Source organism: Tribolium madens, unplaced genomic scaffold (genome assembly GCF_015345945.1).
Source record: "Tribolium madens isolate multiple individuals breed KSU strain unplaced genomic scaffold, Tmad_KSU_1.1 Scaffold_20;HRSCAF=117;Tcas5.2_LG4, whole genome shotgun sequence".
Lineage (NCBI taxonomy): Eukaryota > Metazoa > Arthropoda > Insecta > Coleoptera > Tenebrionidae > Tribolium > Tribolium madens.
Window position 1 is genome coordinate 973312 of NW_025400985.1, and position 18063 is coordinate 991374.

Below are 18063 nucleotides of genomic sequence, written 5' to 3' on the forward strand. Positions count from 1 at the left end.
TATTGAATAATAAATGTAGAATCTTAAGAAATTTAATTTTGGGAATTTTGTTTGAATTCCCTTGAGAAATTTACTTTAAATGAAAACTTTTGGGGGAATTATTTTGAGAAATATTCATACTTTCCCAATATTTTATGTTTGTATTTAGAAAAATCCTGATAATTCTGTGGAATTTTCAAGAATTTCTAAACCGTGATGTAGATTTCCGGGAATTTAAAAGGAATTATGCATAAGTAAAGTACATAAAGTTTCATATCAATAGATAGAAAAATCTGAATTTTGGGCTTAAACAAATTAATTAAAAAAACTGACTATGAATTTCATGGAATCCGTTGGAATTTTGTAAAAAAATTATAACTACTTTTGAGATTTTCTTTGGAATTCTTTTCTCTAAAATAATTCCAATTAATTTATTAAATAAGAAATTTGAAATCCTTTTTTGGGATTCTGTAAAAATTCTCTTAAGGATTTCTGTTGTACTACTAAAAATAAAATTTATTTTGACTGAAAACTTTAGGAATGTATTATTATTATTCTTATTATTAATTTATATAAAATTTTACAAGAATTATTTTGAGAGATATTCACAGTATGTAAGTATTTCATGTTTGTTTTTAGGAAAAATCATAATAATTCTGTGGAATTAGTGAATTTTGAGTTTAAAACTTTTTCAAAATCCTGACCATATTTGTAATTCTTTTTTTTAATTAACGAGATCTTTTTTGAGATTGAAATTTGGAATACTAAAATTCTGTAAAAATTCTTTTGGAGATTTTTTTCGTACTACTGGAAATAAAATTTACTTTAAATGAAAACTTTTGGGAGAATTATTTTGACACATATTCATAGTTTCAAAATATTTCATGTTTGTATTTAGAAAAATCCTGATAATTCTATGGAATTTCTAAACCGTTTTGTGAATGTCCAGGGATTTAAAAAGAATTATGTATAGGTAAAGTGCATAGTTTTAATACCAATAGATAGAAAAGTCTGTTGAGAATTTTTTGAAAACTTAAATTATTAAAAAAAAACTGACTATGAATTTTGTGGAATTCGTTAAGATTCTGTAAAAATTCTCTTAAGGATTTCTGTTGTACCACTGAAAATAAAATTTATTTTGACTGAAAACATTAGGAATGTATTATTATTAATTTATATAAAATTTTAGAAAAATTATTTTGAGAGATATTCGCAGTATGTAAGTATTTCATGTTTCTTTTTAGGAAAAATCCTAATAATTCTGTGGAATTATCAAAAATTTCTAAACAATTTTGTGGAATTACTGAATTTTGAGATTAATTTTTTTTCAAAATCCTGACCATATTGGTAATTCTCTTTTTTTTATAAATTTTCGAGATCTTTTTGAGATTCTCTTATCTAAAATAATTTTTGGTTCTTTAAATAAAAAATTTGGAATACTAAGAGATTCTGTACTACTAGAAATAAAATTTACTTTAAATGAAAACTTTTGGGAGAATTATTTTGACACATATTCATAGTTTCAAAATATTTCATGTTTGTATTTAGAAAAATCCTGATAATTCTATGAAATTTCTAAACCGTTTTGTTAATTTCCAGGGATTAAAAAAAAATTATGTATAGGTAAAGTACATAGTTTTAATTCAATAGATAGAAAAGTCTATTGAGAATTTTGAGCTTAAACAAATTATTTAAAAAAAAAACTGACTATGAATTTCGTGAAATTCGTTAAGATTTTGTAAAAAAACCTTTTTTTGAGACCTTCTTTGGGATACTTAAAAAAAATTGTTTTAAACTTTTTTATAAGTGAACTACCGAGTATTTTAGAAGATTTCTTTTTAAAATAAAATACTAATTATTATTATTTRAGAATTGACCAATTTTAGTTTGCAACTTTATAGTTTTGAACGTGAAAAATACCATTCCCCAACTCCCAGTTTACGTGAAGATCATGTTGGCTCGAAAACCGGATCAGCGTCTCAGCGTTTGTGTAGTCCCAAGCCCCGTCATCAAAGCGCCGCAAAGAATTTAAATCAAAAATAATTTCAAGGTTTGTCTTTCGAGCCAACTCATTTAATTGGAGCCACTCGTGTGAGTTCATCGTAAAGTTAGGCCTWTCTAAAGCCTCGCAGWATTTCCCCTCATATGCACATTCGCCCCCATCAATTTTGCCATTCGAGTGTTTGAAATGCATTGKTTCGGTTGTGGAGAAGATGAGTCTGTCGGCCATTGTGCCCCCAATTCGCAAYTACGCAGGGGCGAGGGCTTTCATCATTTTTACAATTTTTGGATTTCTACAATWTCGTGCAATTAAAATTGGAGAGAAACTCGTGCGAGTACTTTAAATCGAGATGTTTGAATCCGTTTGCGATTAATGAGGCGTCAAGGGCCACACTGAGGAATTTATCGTTGGTGACGTGTCTGGGGGCCGCTCCATCGATGTAAACGACGTGGACTTTTTGGGTCAAATCGACCGCAAATATCGCCAGAAGCGTTAAAAGTGTGAGAAAACACAGAATCACCGACAGGACTGTGCACACATTTCCGCAAGATTTCACTGAAAAAATCATCAAAAATAATTACATACCGACGAGCACTTACATCGCGGTGTGAAATGCTGGAAAAGGTTGTCTTCAAACATCACAAACATTTCTTGGAGCTCTGAAAAAAGTAAACATAACCTTACTTTTGAAATGCCGGTAATTTTTAACACATTGCATTTGATTAAACGTAATTGTGTGTATTATAAACGCACAAACCTGGAACAAGTCTCTTCTTATTTCTTTTCTTTTGATTTTTTGAGAAAACTTGAAAAAAACGCACAAAAACAAACGGGAACACGTGACATAACAAAAACAAAATCGCAGTGTGACCACTCGTTTAAATTCAAAAAAACTAATTACAATCACAAAAATTAAATTGAGATTTGATGTAGAAAAAAGTAAATGTGTTTTAGTTAAAATCAAGGCCATATAAATCACAAAGCTACGTTTATAAACATTCAAGTATTTCTCTTAATTTTATTCTTTGTAAATAACATTTTTGTTGTACCAACCTCTAACAGTAAAAGTTTCTGTCAAGTTTAATTTAAATCAAGAGCGCTAAGTAGGCTGTTTGAAAAACCGAAGCGTCCATTTGTGGTTAAATCATTAAATTGTTAAAAAACCCCAATTTGAAGGTAAAATTTGCACTATTATTAACAATTAACGACAACACATTAGTTATCTTGTTAGAATTCGTGTTGAAAATGTGAAATTTTAGGTCCCCGTAAATTTCGGTATAGTGGCCTGTGGAACGCCATTACATTTTTGAGCACTTAAACCGACGCTGTTTGAAAAACTCAAATTTTGTGAAAAATGTCGATTGTGCAAGTTTTTCGTGCAAAATCGCAGCCTTTTAGCATCCTGCGACGCTTCAACTTGAAGAATTTCGCCCATGACTCCACTAAAACCTCTGCGACTTCGGCCTCGGCGACCCAGGCCCCCACGCCGGGAGCTTTCACAATTTCGGGTAATTCACCAATTTTCCCCAACCTCGGGTCTAATTGTGCGTTTTTGAAGGCAAACCCAGCATTTCTGTGCCCCAAGACGCCGTCAAGGTCAGTCTCCAGAAGCCCGACATGGACGTCCTCGTCGACACCTCCACAATCAGTCGCCAAATGGTCGCCGAACAAATATCGAAATCAATCGCGTTTGATAACATTCCGGGGCCAATCAGTCTTCGAATTATTCACCGGATTTGGGGCATGGTCCCCATATTGAGTACGCAGATCACAGGAGGGGCTATACAGTATTTGCTAGCAGTTGGTACGAATGCAGCTAAATGTAAAATTCAACTCTACTGGGGTATTCACAGGTAGTTTACTGAGCTGGAGTGGGAATATGGCACTCTTTAAACGATTTTTTGACCACTATGGCCCCGTGGTGCGACTCCATGGGCCGCTAGGGGGCGATATTGTGATGGTGAGTCGCCCGGAACACATTGCTGCTGTCTTCAAGAACGAGGGGCCTTACCCAATTCGCTCGAGTCTGGATTCTGTCGAGAAATATCGGCTGCAACACAGGAAATTGAGACACACTGGACCCATCCTCATGTAAGAGTTTTTTGTCTAAAAGTACCTTAAAAAGGCTTGAATTTTTTTCATTATTATTTAAAATTTAGTTTTGAAATTTTAGAATAACATATATGAAAAGTACATTTTTTAAAACCGCTGTGTTGGCAAACTATTATAAATTAATACTTTTATCATTATTTTTTATCAAAAAATCGGTCAATTCATAGCGGCCATTTAATTTATTGCAAGGTTGGCAGCCCTTAGCCCGCCCCTTCTAGTGTATGGATTGTGTCTATGTTGGCAATAGTAATAACTAAATTGTGTCAACAATTTTGACAGGCGCACTAGATGTTATATGTGAAGTATACTCCTTTTCAAATTAATATAAATCGAAGTAGTCGCTGAAAGCGATCATTTTAAGGTGGCACCCATGCAAAAATTCAAACAATCCTAACCTTAATCTTCCCTAAAAAATATTTTTTTAAATAAATGTAAACCCCAGGTAGCAAAAAATAATTAAAATTAACAACACAATTAACATTTTTCATTTCTCATTATTGATGTGATTAAATTTGTTCTGAATGACATTAATGACACTTTTTGTGTAAATCAGCCTTTAAATTAAAGATGCATTTAGACTTCTACAACCTACTTGATGCACATTAATATGAAAAAAAAGAGTATACTCTAACCCGATTTTTTCACAATTGTCATTTTTTTGATAGATATGTCCCTAAAAAACAATTGGATGTTTAAAGTCGCATTTACACAACTTAATTTTTACAAATTGACACAGGGAAGTGGCCACTGCGACTTAGAAATGCAATATAATTCAAAGATATAACCAAAAACGTCGTTTCTGCATTGAATTCTAATTTTTCTTTCTAGAAGTAGAATATTTATAGGAATCAACAAATTTAATTTAAAAAACTTCTCTCAAGATGTAACACTAAACATGAATATTTACATTCTGCCATCTTGAAGACTTATTTTTCTGTTGGAATAATTATTATTTAAAAGGGTTGGTTGTTATTTGATATTGGACTAATTTCCAAGAAAATTTGGAAAAGGGGTTGATATGTTTACAACAATTGTAAATTCATTCGTTTTTTGTCTTCTTTTTGTTTTCTTGTGTTCTCCCTCCGCTTTTTTGTGCTTAGTCTCGTGGTTAAAATCTGTCTTTTTCAAGACATAATTCTAGTTTCATACGTACTTAGAAAGAGGTAATGGAATATAATTACAATAAATTATTATACCTAATTAGCTTCAAGACTTGGGGAAACAGTGCAACAAGAAAATTCTTTTCAGTGTTAGAAAGAAGAGTAGAAAGAATCTTTCCAAGAAAATGGTTCGATAAAGAAATTATATGAATGCACGTATAAAAAGCGTATACATAAAAAGAAATGAAAGAACTAGAATTTACTTAAGTTTTAATGGAAGAAGAAATACCAGAAATAATACAAAATGAATTTTTACTAAAACTAAAAAAAATATATTAAAGAAAAAGAAAAGATCACAAGATGTTAGTCCTCAGAATGGTGGAAGGTTGAGAGAAAGCTCCGATTTTGGTCTTTTCAAAAAAACAACTTTAGCGGCAAAAAAAGTTGTATTTGTTGTATGGCACATTTAATGGAAATACTGCCATGATATATGGACAGGAAAACAAATATATATTTTTAGATAAGAAAAAAAAACTTTTTAAAAATGCTACGATATATGGAGAGAAAAACAAATATACAGTACAACAATAATTTTACGCAACATTGCAAAGTTCTTGAGTTGAAACAGTGCAATCAATAGGGTTTCCTAAAGTAAGAGAAAGACGAACTATACAGCGACAAATCGAAAAAATTTGTTGTTACTATGCCTACGTATATAATCTATCTCGCTTCCTCTTATTGTTTGTATATCTATTACTCTCCAACTTATAACAGAAGCAATGCTGCACGAAATTATTGCAAGGCGGTATATTTTTAAGATAAGAAAAATACAAACTTAAAAAATGCCATAGCCATCTATGATTACCATTTTAAAAAAATACAAGTTTATCAACTGGCTATAAGTCAAAAACAAAAGACGATAGCGGGATGCAATTTTAACAATATTATTTTCTCAAAAAATAAGAGCTCCAGAATGTATAAATCCCTATTTGGACATCCAAAATGCAGCACCCTGAACATAGAAGTCCTTTCTACCAAAAAAGTTTCTTCTATTGAGTCAGAATAATGAAGTTTTAATTATACAGAATGTTCCGTTTTTATTGTTACAAATTTGAACAGGTTGAATATTATTCAATTTTAAGACAAAAGTGTCCTATAAATATGTATAAAAAAATATGTTTTGTAAAGGAGCCAAACCCTCTGAAAAGGGTGCGTTTTTTAATGGGGTTGTATCGAAAAACGCAAAAGAGCTCTTTCTGTGAAAAACTATGGAATTTAGAATTTTGTTGTTGAAAGTGGCAAAAAATTTCAGCCAAAATAGTTAGAGTAATATTTATCCTAACCCACGGTTTAAAAAAATATACCATTTTCAACTTAATTTGCTAATTTTTTGGCCCATTTGGGTGAAATTTTACTTGAAAAAGACAAAAACAATGTCATTTTCGATCCCTAATTTACCTATTTTTTATTAAATTTTGTGAAAAAAATCAGTTTTGGCTCGAAAACCTTTTATTATTATTATTAATTATTTTATTTATATTATTATTATTATTTTATTCGCTTGAAAATAGATGAAAATAAAATAATTTTTTGCCTAATTAATTTTTGGGCATGTTTTGATAAAAAAAAACAATTAAGATTTTTACTTACAAATGGCAAAAACACCATTTTTTATCTAATTAGAAGATCTCAAGACTTGTTTGAACAGAATGTCACAAAAAAAGTGGTGCATTTTTAACTAAAAAAGTCAAAAATAATGTTTTTTGGTCATTTTTTTTTCTAAAATTTTGCAAAAAACATGTTGAACGCTTTAAAAGGTGCACTAACTTCGTGGTTTTTTGGTTGTGAATGAATTTTTTTGAAAAAAAGTAGGTTTTTAGGTCACCAAACTAAATCCAGTGAAACAGACCAAAATAGAACGATAATTTGAATCTAGTGATTTTGTGGACTATTTTAGCAGCATTTTGCGAAAAAAAGAAGTTTTTAGTTCAAAAATGTATTTAACTGCTTAAGAAAGCAAAAATAGCACAATTTTTGTCGATTTTTCAACTGGTTCGGTCAAAATTTTGCAAAAAAATTGCATTTCTGGCTGAAGAACTTTCTTAAACGCTTGAGAAAGTGAAAAATATATTTTCGATTTAATTTCGTGATTTTATCTTGTCTCGATAAAGTCTTATTCAAAATTTGAGTTTTTATCTTAAAAAACGTATCTAAAACGTTTTAAAAAAAAATATGATTTTCGACCAAACTTGACCATTTTTTTTTTCGGTAAAAAACACCACAAAACAAGTGTAACATTATTATTAGAAAGATTTTACTCAAAAAGGGTAAATTATAGCGAAAAAACGCAAGATACCTCTTTTTAGTAAAAAACTATGAGATTTAGAATTTTGTTGTTCTTACAGTGCTTTTTATCCAAAACCCCCCAGTTTAGGACGCCCCTGATTAAAAATTTCGACATAAAGGTAATCAACTGTACCAAATTTTTTACTTTTATCTAAAATGGTTTCTGAAATATTACACAAAATCTATTAAAACATAGTATTTTTCAAGAATGTTCATAGGAAACTTTTATCTTAAAATTGAATATTCTATCTCCTTTTAAATTTATAAGAATAAAAATGGAACACCTGTAGATTTGCTCGTTTCAAGTGAAGTACTTTTGGCGTAAAATCAAAGATATTTTTATCCCTTGGAACTCAATCCGGGGATATACTGTATATTGTTGCTAAGACCATGAAAAAGTTATGCTATTTTTCAGAATTTTTGAGGACGACTTGTTTTTATTCAATATAGTTCAACCTTAAATTCTTGTGTTAGGTTTGGGCCAGAATGGGAAAAGTTCCGCAAGTCCATCGAACAGCCCCTTCCGCAGTTGATTGCTCGCCAATACGACAAAATCGACGACGCTTGCAACAAATTCATCGCGCGGATTGCCAACATCCGGAACCGTCAAGAGGAAGTCCCTGGAACCTTCCAGAAAGAAATCTACAAATGGTGTCTGGAATGCATGTGTTTGGTGACGTTGGATAAAAAATTGGGATTTTTGGATCCTTGTGGTCTGAGTTCAACATCGGATCCCGGTGTGCTCCTCGATGGCTTGATAAAAGCGACTAAAGCGATCCAACGATGCGAATACGGGCTTCATTTGTGGCAATTTCTCCCAACACCTGCATGGAAATCGCTTGTGGAAAACTGCGATGCGATTGATAACGTATTGAGCAAGTACGTTCATCGTATCCAACTTTTGATTAAAGAGAAGAAAGAAGGCGATGCTGTTAATAAAGAAGTGAATTGTTTGATGGAAAATGTGCTTTTAAAGCCGGGAATTATGGTTGAAGATGCAATGACTATTTTGCTTGATATGATGTTGATTGGGATAAATGCAACGGCGCACACTATTGCATTTATGTTGTATCATTTAGCGAAAAATCCAAGATGTCAAGTGAAACTCTACAATGAGATTGCGCGTCAACCGGCGAAATTATCCAAAGATGCTTTGGCTGCAATGCCCTATCTTCAGGCCTGTATTAAGGAGACTTTAAGGCTCAAACCACCGATTCCCCTATTGGGGCGTATCCTCAATGATGATTTGTCAATTTACAACTACCATATTCCGAGAGGAACTTATTTATTGATGGTGACAAGTTTGTCAAGTTGGCGTGAAGAGTATTTCGAAGATGCTCATAAATTTATGCCAGAACGTTGGTTATCACCCATTGATGATATGCAATTATTTGCGTCGATTCCTTTCGGTTATGGAGCTAAAGCTTGTTTAGGTAAGGAATTGGCCGAGATGCAAATTGGAGCTTTGATAACTAAGGTAAGTCAAAAAAATTTTGTTAAATGTCATTAAATGTGATTTCTCTTGAAGATTTTAAGGAACTTTAAGATTGAGTATCTTTATGGCGATATCAACAGTACCAACAAACTATGGGCTGCGCCTAATAAGAAACTAAGATTTAGATTTGCTGAACGTGTTTAATATATGTTTGTGTTGTTGAATGAATTGAAATAAATTTACTTGAAAGCTTACTTTAATTCTTAACAATGTACGATTTTACACAATCTAAAAAGCATGTTCTATTAAACACCAAACAAACATTTATACGTCATAAAACTGAACATTGCAATAAGGAATTGAGATTACTAAACAAATGACACATTTAGGCCATAACTGTGAAATATTTGAAAATATAAAAACGAAACAACGATATAATTAAAACAACCTAGGCATATGCAACCCGCTGGTTTGATAATCTAATTCCGGATCGTGACAAGTGCCAGGAGGCCCCCAATCGTATAAACCCTGTGAGTTTGCAAGTCTATGTGTAAGTCTATGGGCTATAGAAAAACCGCCACTACCCTCAAGTTGTGTTAGAACTATAATGACTTGTCGTGTCAAAGGAGGCACAGAATCCACTGTTTTCAATGTACCACGTGTTGATACCACGTTATAACTTTCCTGACAATCACATTTCACATGAATCCATTTGTTTTCATGTCGATTTTCGACCATCACAACCAAACCGGCCCATCCTTTGGTCAAATAATACGCCGTCATACCTTCGCGACCTTCATGTCTTTGACCACGTGCCAATGTTAAGGAAATTATCGAATCGGCCAAAATACAATCAGGAGGAGTTAGTTGTTCAGCTAGTAATTTCTTGGAACTGTGAATGGCTAAAACATATCTAAAAAAGAGCTAGAAATAATTCAGTGACAGGTTTTGTAGTACCTTGGGAATGCAGTGAGGTCTTCTAGGCCAGTATGCCAATGATTAAATGCTAAAGGTACAACAACATATTCTCCAGCTTCTAACATTTTATTACAACCAACGAAACCACGCACTTGTCTTTTACTATGTTCGACTAAACTACCGATTGTTGAACCGTTTCGTGCTTTAAAAAGAACGACACATAAATCGAGCTGAGAGCGTTGWGATTTTTCCGACTTGCGTTGACCCTCCTAGAAGACAAAATTAACAAAAKAAAATTGGAAAATAGATAGTAAGRACTTGAAAAAGTGTYAAATCGACTTCAGTGGGTTCCAAAATCGTGAGCAAAATACAAGACAAGTGTTTCTGTGAGGAAAGTGGTGGTAAAACACCCGAAAGTCTAACTTCGTTCCAACCATTCCGTGCTTTACAAATATCAATACAATCGAAGTATTTCAAAACATCACCGAAGGAAATCCAAAAGGTGCCATCTTGGGGCCCTTCGGGCATCAATTCCATGCGAAGGGCTCGCGTCCACTTGTCTGAAGCGTCCGCCCAATCGCCCTTCCACACAAAGTGCCCCCAGGGATTTCGCAATTTCAGGAGTCTATAGCCATCCACATCTCTAACATCTAACAAAGAATAGGCATGGCGCGGCCTGAGCCCCTTATTCTGGTACTCCACCTCGTCGACTTTCATATTGCCGCCGCCACACGACGCCCCCATCAAAAAAAGTGCCTGACGTGAAGACAGAAGTCTGAAACGGTAATTGTTTTTTTTCGTGGGACTACGGAGAACTACATACTAGGAGACGAAACGAGATACAAAATTGCTTGATTTTTTGGACCCAAAAAAAGTAGTACGGCGGAGTAAAAATCAGTTTCAAATTGTTTTTAATTAATTTAAATTCAACCACTTTACTAATTGCTTGGAAAAGAATGCAAAAATGTTGAGCTTTATATTCTTAATAAGCTGTAAAAAACGAACCACTAAATTTTTCACGAGGAATATGAGAAAAAAAATATTTAAAATTCAAAATCTGTGCTCCGTTTCATGTTTTTCAAAATGCTGCGAATACGGTTAAAGATACAAGAAAAATGTAAGAAAGGAAGTTGTAGAAAATAAAATTTTCTCGTAAAAAGTCCGTGACATAGTGTAGGTTTAGGCCTCAAAGACTTTCAAAGCCGCTCAAGCGACGGATTCGTTGCATTTTTACTGGTGCCAGAGGAACATTTTAAAGCAATTTAAACCTAAACCGTTGAAGATAGAAATATGGTTTCGCGGACTTTTTTGTAGCAAATTTTATTCTCTACAATTTTGTTTCTTACACTTTTTTTGTATCTTTAACCATATTCGCAGCGTTCTTAAAAATATTGGGCGGAACGCAAACTGATAATTGTTTATTTAACACTGTTTTCGATATTTTTGAAAACGCTGCGAATACGGTTGAAGATACAAAAAAAGTGTTGGATACAAAATTGTAGAGAATTAAATTTCCTACAAAAAAGTCCGCGAAACCATATCTAAACCATTGAAGATAGAGGTATCATCTCGGAAATTTCATTCTCTACAACTTTCTTTTTTATATTTTTCTTGTATCGTAGCATTTTGAAAAATATGAGACGGGGCGCAAATTGCTAAATGTTTGAATTTTTTTAAATATAGTTTTCAATAAAATTTTTGCATAACCTTTATCTCTTATTATTGAGAATTTAATGTTCTATCTGCCTTTATTTTTTTATTTGCGTTTTGCTCACCGTTATGTAAATACAGCCCTTTTTTAATTAAAACTTGAACGGGAAAGGAACAACTGCGCCATCTGGCCTCGCTAACGGAACTATCGAGAACGGGGACGTTTTGTTTTACATCGTGTCGTATCCTAGTCAGTGATACCAGATTAGGGAATTTTTCCCTAGTTCTAGGGATTTTTCTAACAAAAAGGGAAAAAGGGATTTTTTCAATTTTTCTTAATCTAGGGATTTTTTACATTTTCAGTGAAAATCTCAATTTTTTTCACATTGCTGGCACAGTTTCAAAAATTTCAAAAATCTTTAATATGAATATTGTAACTTCGCCAAGTTAGCGCATTTGTATACATACCAGGTGAATAAAAAGTATTTTTCGTAAACTAACCACTTTACAAAAAAAATAATTAGTGTAGCGTAAAGTCCAATTAAAATGTGACCATTTATCAAGAATAACATTTTTCGAAATTTCTTTTAGTTTTCGAGTTCTGTAAAAAAAATTTTTTTTTAAATGGCAACCCACTATGGTAATTTTTTCAATTAAAGATTATGATCTAAATTATGACCTCTAATTAAACAAAATTGTTTTCTAGTCAGTACTTTTTTTTAATAAATTGTTAAAGTTTTTTTTTTAAACGGGGAAACCATAAATGTATTTTCTGTAGTTGTGTAAAGACAAAAAAAACAATATAACTAAAAGCCGTTTGCGTTTTTCGCGTTGCCAAGTTTACTAATTATTGCAGTTCATTTAATGTTTTAGATGAATATTTAAAATTAATGAAATCCCATGATTTATAAGTATAAATAAAAATTAAGTAGGTATCTGAATATACATGTTTATTTGAATTTGTTTTAATTGGCTTTTTTTTATTTCTTTAGTAAAATTTATTTCAATTTATTGTTATATTATTTATTGATTTTTTGTTGTTTGGAGTTAACACAGTTTTATGTTGTATTTATATTATATTACCTCAACAAAATAGGCCTATGAAATAGTAGGTATCTTTTCAATTTTTTAAGTAGGGAATTTAGAAGCTACAATCTAGGGACAAGCGCTTAATCTAATCTGGCATCACTGATCCTAGACATAAAAGTGCACTTACTGTGCCCAAATGAGATCAGTGTCGAGTTCCTCCTCGGCAGGAGCCGGAATCGAAGAAGCCTGAAGAGGAATAGATTCACAAGGTGCCCCAGTGAGTGTCGCTAGACCTTCGATTGCACGTCCGGAAACTAGAGCTTCATAACAGCCGTGGATTTTAGCGACGGCTTTTTCGATCAAGGGAACCCAAAGTTGTTTCCGTTTTGCTTGCGAATAAAACAAGTGTCCTTTTTTATCACATGGGAAATAATCGTCAACGAGAACAGTGGTCCAATTGCCATCTTTGCAAAGTCTAACTTGATAAACTCCCTGATGGCAAAAATCTCGCGTTACCAAAACAGCTCTGATGAGGTCTTCGCGTTCTGCCAACACGGCTAAGGCACTCAAAAGCCAACAGTTGCCCAAAACTCCTTGAGAGATATCAGAAGGATGCGGTTTTCTGAATACGGCCCAAATTAGATCCGAATCGGGGCCGTCATCCACTGTTATATCTCTGAGTCGTTTCCATTTAACCGTGTGAGCGTCTTTGACTTCAGATGGATTGTAATAAAGACTAGTCGGCGATGGGGGAAAAGATTCATCAACATAACTCTGCTTCTTCAATTTGCAATATCTCACAATGTAATTCCAATGCTTATTGGCTAATTCCTCTTGACTTAACCTTGACGGCTCCTCAGGAGGCGTGGTCCTAATATCTTCGCGGATTTTCTGACACATATCACAGATAATTTGAGATTTCGTATTTTCAAAAGTGCAAATCATACACTGCCACGCTTTAATTGCATTATTTCGACTACGATCTAAATCCGTCATTAGATTGATTCGAGTTTTGACGACTTTCTGACTATGATACGAGCTTTTATTGTACTTTTTGGATGAACCGTGACGAGGAGATGGATTTAAACTATTTTTCTCAGTCTTACAGGCTTTACAAATCGGCGCCGTTAACGGATTTTTCAGCGTACATTTTGTACAAGACCAAAATTCGCCTTTCCTTAATGTCATATCGCTAGTCATCGAAACTGAACGCAGTTTTGACCCGCAACAAGCCTCACAAATTAACGAACGGCCACTGTTTACGAGTGTACATTTCTTACAAGTCCATTTCTGGTCGTCCACTGGACTGTCATCGCCTAGAAAAAGTCCTAATGACTTGTTTTTGTTATCGAGTGAGTTGGGGGTACCTGGAAGGAGCTGGAAATCGTCCTCTAGGTCTTGATCCAGCGTCGCCAGGGGCACCTGCACCTCCATCGTGTCGTTCCAGTTCAAAGACCTAAAGAAATTACGTAATTTATTATTCAACTTCGTTAAATTTATTAATTTTGTTAACGGAATTTTGAAACAATTTTATCTAAAAAATTAATGTTGTAATTCCCATTGATCACAGATGTGTATAAATAAACAGTTCATAAATTTTATGTAAACAAACTATTTTTTTAAACAAGCATTTTTTTAATAAAAATAAACACACTGTTGTTGGATGTTAATCTAGCGAAAATCAATGAGTTGTACAGAATGTTTTAATACATTACTTCAGGAACTTTTTTTTGGTTAGTTTATTCAATTTTAAACAATGTTTAAACACTTTCAGCCGAAAAATTACGAAATATACTTTGGTCTTTACATTTAGCTTGTTTTTGAGAGAGAAACGTGAGATTTCGGCCAAGCAAGCAAGAAAAATCAGCAAATTTGATCGAAATTGGCCCTTTTTTTGTTGTTTTTGAGTGAGAAACGCTCAAACAACAAAAAACACCATTTTTTTCAAAATTGGCGTTATTTTGGCTTGTTTCGAAGGATTTAGCTTTTCTTGAGAGAGAAACTCATTTATTTTGTGAGATTTTGTCCAAACAAGACAAAAAAATTACCAAATTTTATCGGAATTGAAATCATTTTAGTCTGTTTTTAGAAATCCACTCCGTTTATTTCATGTAATTTTGTCAAAACAATTCGAAAAATTATCAAATTATTTTATAATTGATGCTATTTTGAGGCATTTATTTAGCTTGTTTTTAAGCGAGAAACTATTTTTTTCGTCAAATTGTGTTCAAACAAGAGGAAAAATTGACCTATTTTCTGTCGTTTTTGAGTGAGAAACTCACATATTCTTACAATTTCGTCAAAACAAGTCAAAAAAATAACCAAATTATTTTAAAATCGTCGCTATTTTTTTTATTTTATTTTTTTTTGAGTGAGAAACCCATTTATTTCGAGAATTTTGACCCAAATAAGAGGAGAAATCACCAAATTTTATTGAAAGCGGCATTATTTTGGTCTGTTTCGAGCCGTATTACCCCATTTTTGAGTAAAAAAACTCTCTTATTTCATGCAATTTTGTCAAAACAATTCGAAAATGACCAAATTATTTTAAAATTGACGCAATTTTGAGTAAAATTATAAAATTTGATCGAAATCGGCGTAATTTTTGTCGTTTTTGAGAGAGAAACTCTCTTATTCTCTTGTAATTTCGTCAAAACTAGTCAAAAATAATCAAATTATTTTAAAATTAATGCTATTTTGGCCTGTTTCGAAGGAATTAGCTTTTTTGAGCAAGAAACTCACGTATTTCGTAAGATTTCGTCCAAACAACACAAAAAAATACCAAATCTGATCGAAATTGGCCTCATTTTTGTCTATTTCGAAGGATTTACTACGTTTTTGTGTGAGAAAATCTCTTATTTCATGGAATTTCGTTAAAATAAGTCATAAAAATGACTACATTTTATCAATATTTACTTATTTCGTAAAATCTTGCAAAACTAGTTTTAAAATAGCCAAATTGGATGAAAATAGATGCTATTTTGACCTGTTTCGAGAAATTTACTTCATTTTGAACGAGAGACTCAATTATTTTGCGAGATTTCGCCCAAACAAGACGAAAAATAACCAAATTTTATCGACATTAGAGTCATTTTGATCTGTTTTGAACAATGTACCTCGTTTTTGAGTAAAAAAATTCCGTTATTTCATGAAATTTCGTCAAAACAATCCGAAAAATGACCACATTATTATAAAAATTGATGCTTTTTTTTTGGTGATTTGACTTGTTTTTGAACAAGAAACTCTTTTTTCCTGAGATTTTGTCCAAACAAGACGGAAAATCACCAAATTTGATCGAAATTGGTCTTACTTTTGTCGTTTTTAAGTGAGAAAGTATCTTATTTACTTGTAATTTCGTAAAATTATTATAAAATTGTTGCTATTTTAGCCTGTTTTTTCTCAGTGAGAAACTCATTTATTTCGAGAAATTTACCCCGTTTTTGAGTAAAAAAGTTCTCTTATTTCATGTAATTTCGTAAAAACATTTTGGTCTGTTTCGAGCATTTACCCAGTTTTTGAGTAAAATTTTGTTATTTGGAAAATGACCAAATTTGATCGAAATTGCTGTTATTTTAATTCTGTTTCGAGCGATTTACGTCACTATTTTGACCACGAAATTCAAAATTTCAATAATCAAAATTATTTTACTTTGTGTCTATATTTAGCAATTAATTGCACACAAAAATATTTTGAGGTTTTGATTTGTTTTTTTTTTTTTTTGCAAAACAACAGAATATTACGTAGGTGTTAAACCCTGCAAGAGATAAAAAGCTTTAATTCGGCTTATCTGTAGCATTTTTGTAATTGAAAATTTATTAAGTCATTCTAATCGAAAATCAATAAGTTTGCCCAATATTACTTTCAAACTTTTTCTTGTTGTAACGACTAAATTTCAATTTGTGAAATTGAATTTTATTACCTGTAGAACATGGTGATGGCACTCACGCTCTATTTAGACCGAATTAATAAATCGAACTGAGATAAGATCGAAAATCTAAGTACTTATCTATATTTTTTTCAACTTACAATGGCGTTGATGCACTACTCCTGTCCTCGGTAACCGTCACAGTGCAAGGTTCATTCAACGAAGGTCTAGTCCTGGGCCCTTTACAAATATCGCACTTGAAATTATTAAAATCGTTGTAGGCAAAAGAGCATTGCCGACATGTCCATTTTCGTTTATCAAACGGCCAATTTGTGCCAAATGTATTGCTTCCAGATTTCAGTGCTTGCAATCTTCAAACTTGATTAACACCTATTCAAAAAAAAAATTATAATATAAAACTTACATTTTATCGTGTTGTTCACTATCAAAATCGCCTTTTTTATGAGCATTGACGATTCCTTGATTCTCATAAATGTGTGTTTTGTCTTTATCCGGCTCCGAAATGCCAATGTAGGTGTATAGAGTGGTGGCAGTGGCACCTTCATTGCACGTAATATCACTTGTACTTCTATTCAAATTAAGATTACTATATCTAGTCGTAATGCCGTCGAAGGAATGTTGAGAGGATTGTATGTCGGTCATTGAAGTGCTCGATTTTGGAAAAACCGACTCCAGAACTTCGTTTCCGAGACTTCGGCGATTTATATTCGGGACGTGGAGATTCTGGGATGTGGGGAGTTCGGAAAAAGAGCGGCGATATGAGGGCCGCTGATTGTGACTGGGCTTTCTCAACGCTTCATTATCGGCCCAATTATCAACCTGCAAAATAAAAAGACACCGATGAAAATTTTATTTACGAGAAACACTTTTTTTCCTGAGATTTTGTCCAAACAAGACGAAAAATCACCAGATTTGATCAAAATTGGCCGTCGTTTTTAAGTTAGAAAGTATCTTATTTACTTGTAATTTCGTAAAATTATTTTAAAATTGTCGCTATTTTAGTCTGATTTTTTCTGAGTGAGAAACTCATTTATTTCGAGAATTTTGACCCAAATAAGAGGAAAAATCACCAAATTTAATTGAAAGCGGAATTATTTTGGTCTGTTTCGAGTCCTATTACCCCATTTTTGAGTAAAAAAACTCTCTTATTTCATGTAATTTCGTAAAAACAATTCGAAAAATGACCAAATTATTTTAAAATTGACGTAATTTTGAGTAAAATTATAAAATTTGATCGAAATCGGCGTTATTTTTGTCGTTTTTGAGTGAGAAACTCTATTATTCTCTTGTAATTTCGTCAAAAGTAGTCAAAAATAATCAAATTATTTTAAAATTAATGCTATTTTGGCCTGTTTTCAAGGATTTAGCTTTTTTTGAGCAAGAACAACACAAAAAATTACCAAATCTGATCGAAATTGGCCTTATTTTTATCTATTTAGAAGGATTTACTACGTTTTTGTGTGAGAAAATCTCTCATTTATTGGGATTTCGTCAAAATAAGTCAAAAAATGACCACATTTTATCAATATTTATTTATTTCGTAGTCTTGTCAAAACCGGTTTTAAAATAGCCAAATTGGATGAAAATTGATGCTATTTTGGCCTGT

The 18063-nt window shown here is 32.5% G+C and overlaps 3 protein-coding genes across 4 annotated transcripts in view; 1 reads left to right on the forward strand and 2 right to left on the reverse strand.

Annotated features, from left to right (window-relative positions):
- Window positions 1-2844, reverse strand: part of LOC123004621 — a 16818-nt gene extending 13974 nt beyond the window's left edge. Inside the window, 4 exon segments of the mRNA XM_044397953.1 lie at window positions 1900-2273; window positions 2320-2536; window positions 2581-2640; window positions 2739-2844. Of these exon segments, the coding sequence (XP_044253888.1) occupies window positions 1900-2273; window positions 2320-2536; window positions 2581-2629 (640 nt within the window). The 5' untranslated portion in view covers window positions 2630-2640; window positions 2739-2844.
- Window positions 2845-3065: 221 nt separating this feature from the next.
- Window positions 3066-9228, forward strand: LOC123004822 (probable cytochrome P450 301a1, mitochondrial). The gene is made up of 6 exons (XM_044398273.1): window positions 3066-3157; window positions 3241-3489; window positions 3540-3785; window positions 3835-4072; window positions 8014-9016; window positions 9068-9228. Exons 2-6 carry the CDS (start codon window positions 3336-3338, stop codon window positions 9176-9178), a joined length of 1752 nt encoding a protein of 583 aa, XP_044254208.1. The 5' UTR covers window positions 3066-3157; window positions 3241-3335; the 3' UTR covers window positions 9179-9228.
- Window positions 9079-18063, reverse strand: part of LOC123004821 (calpain-D-like) — a 17221-nt gene continuing 8236 nt past the window's right edge. The window contains exons 3-9 of one of the 2 annotated variants that reach the window (XM_044398269.1): window positions 16861-17276; window positions 16598-16807; window positions 13939-14027; window positions 12759-13899; window positions 10211-10667; window positions 9932-10161; window positions 9079-9887 (exon numbers count right to left, since the gene is read on the reverse strand). In XM_044398269.1, coding sequence (XP_044254204.1) covers window positions 9413-9887; window positions 9932-10161; window positions 10211-10667; window positions 12759-13899; window positions 13939-14027; window positions 16598-16807; window positions 16861-17276 — 3018 coding nt within the window. In that variant the 3' untranslated portion in view covers window positions 9079-9412. The remainder of the gene's footprint in view (window positions 9888-9931; window positions 10162-10210; window positions 10668-12758; window positions 13900-13938; window positions 14028-16597; window positions 16808-16860; window positions 17277-18063) is intronic. The other variant, XM_044398270.1, reaches the window with a different exon arrangement.

Bases quoted from the DNA above. Each gene is read 5' to 3' on its own strand.
- LOC123004822 (XM_044398273.1), top strand. From the start codon at position 3,336: ATGTCGATTGTGCAAGTTTTTCGTGCAAAATCGCAGCCTTTTAGCATC. The intron at 3,490-3,539 runs GTAATTCACCAA...GCGTTTTTGAAG, and splicing joins GGGAGCTTTCACAATTTCGG to GCAAACCCAGCATTTCTGTG. The intron at 9,017-9,067 runs GTAAGTCAAAAA...TTTCTCTTGAAG, and splicing joins TTGGAGCTTTGATAACTAAG to ATTTTAAGGAACTTTAAGAT.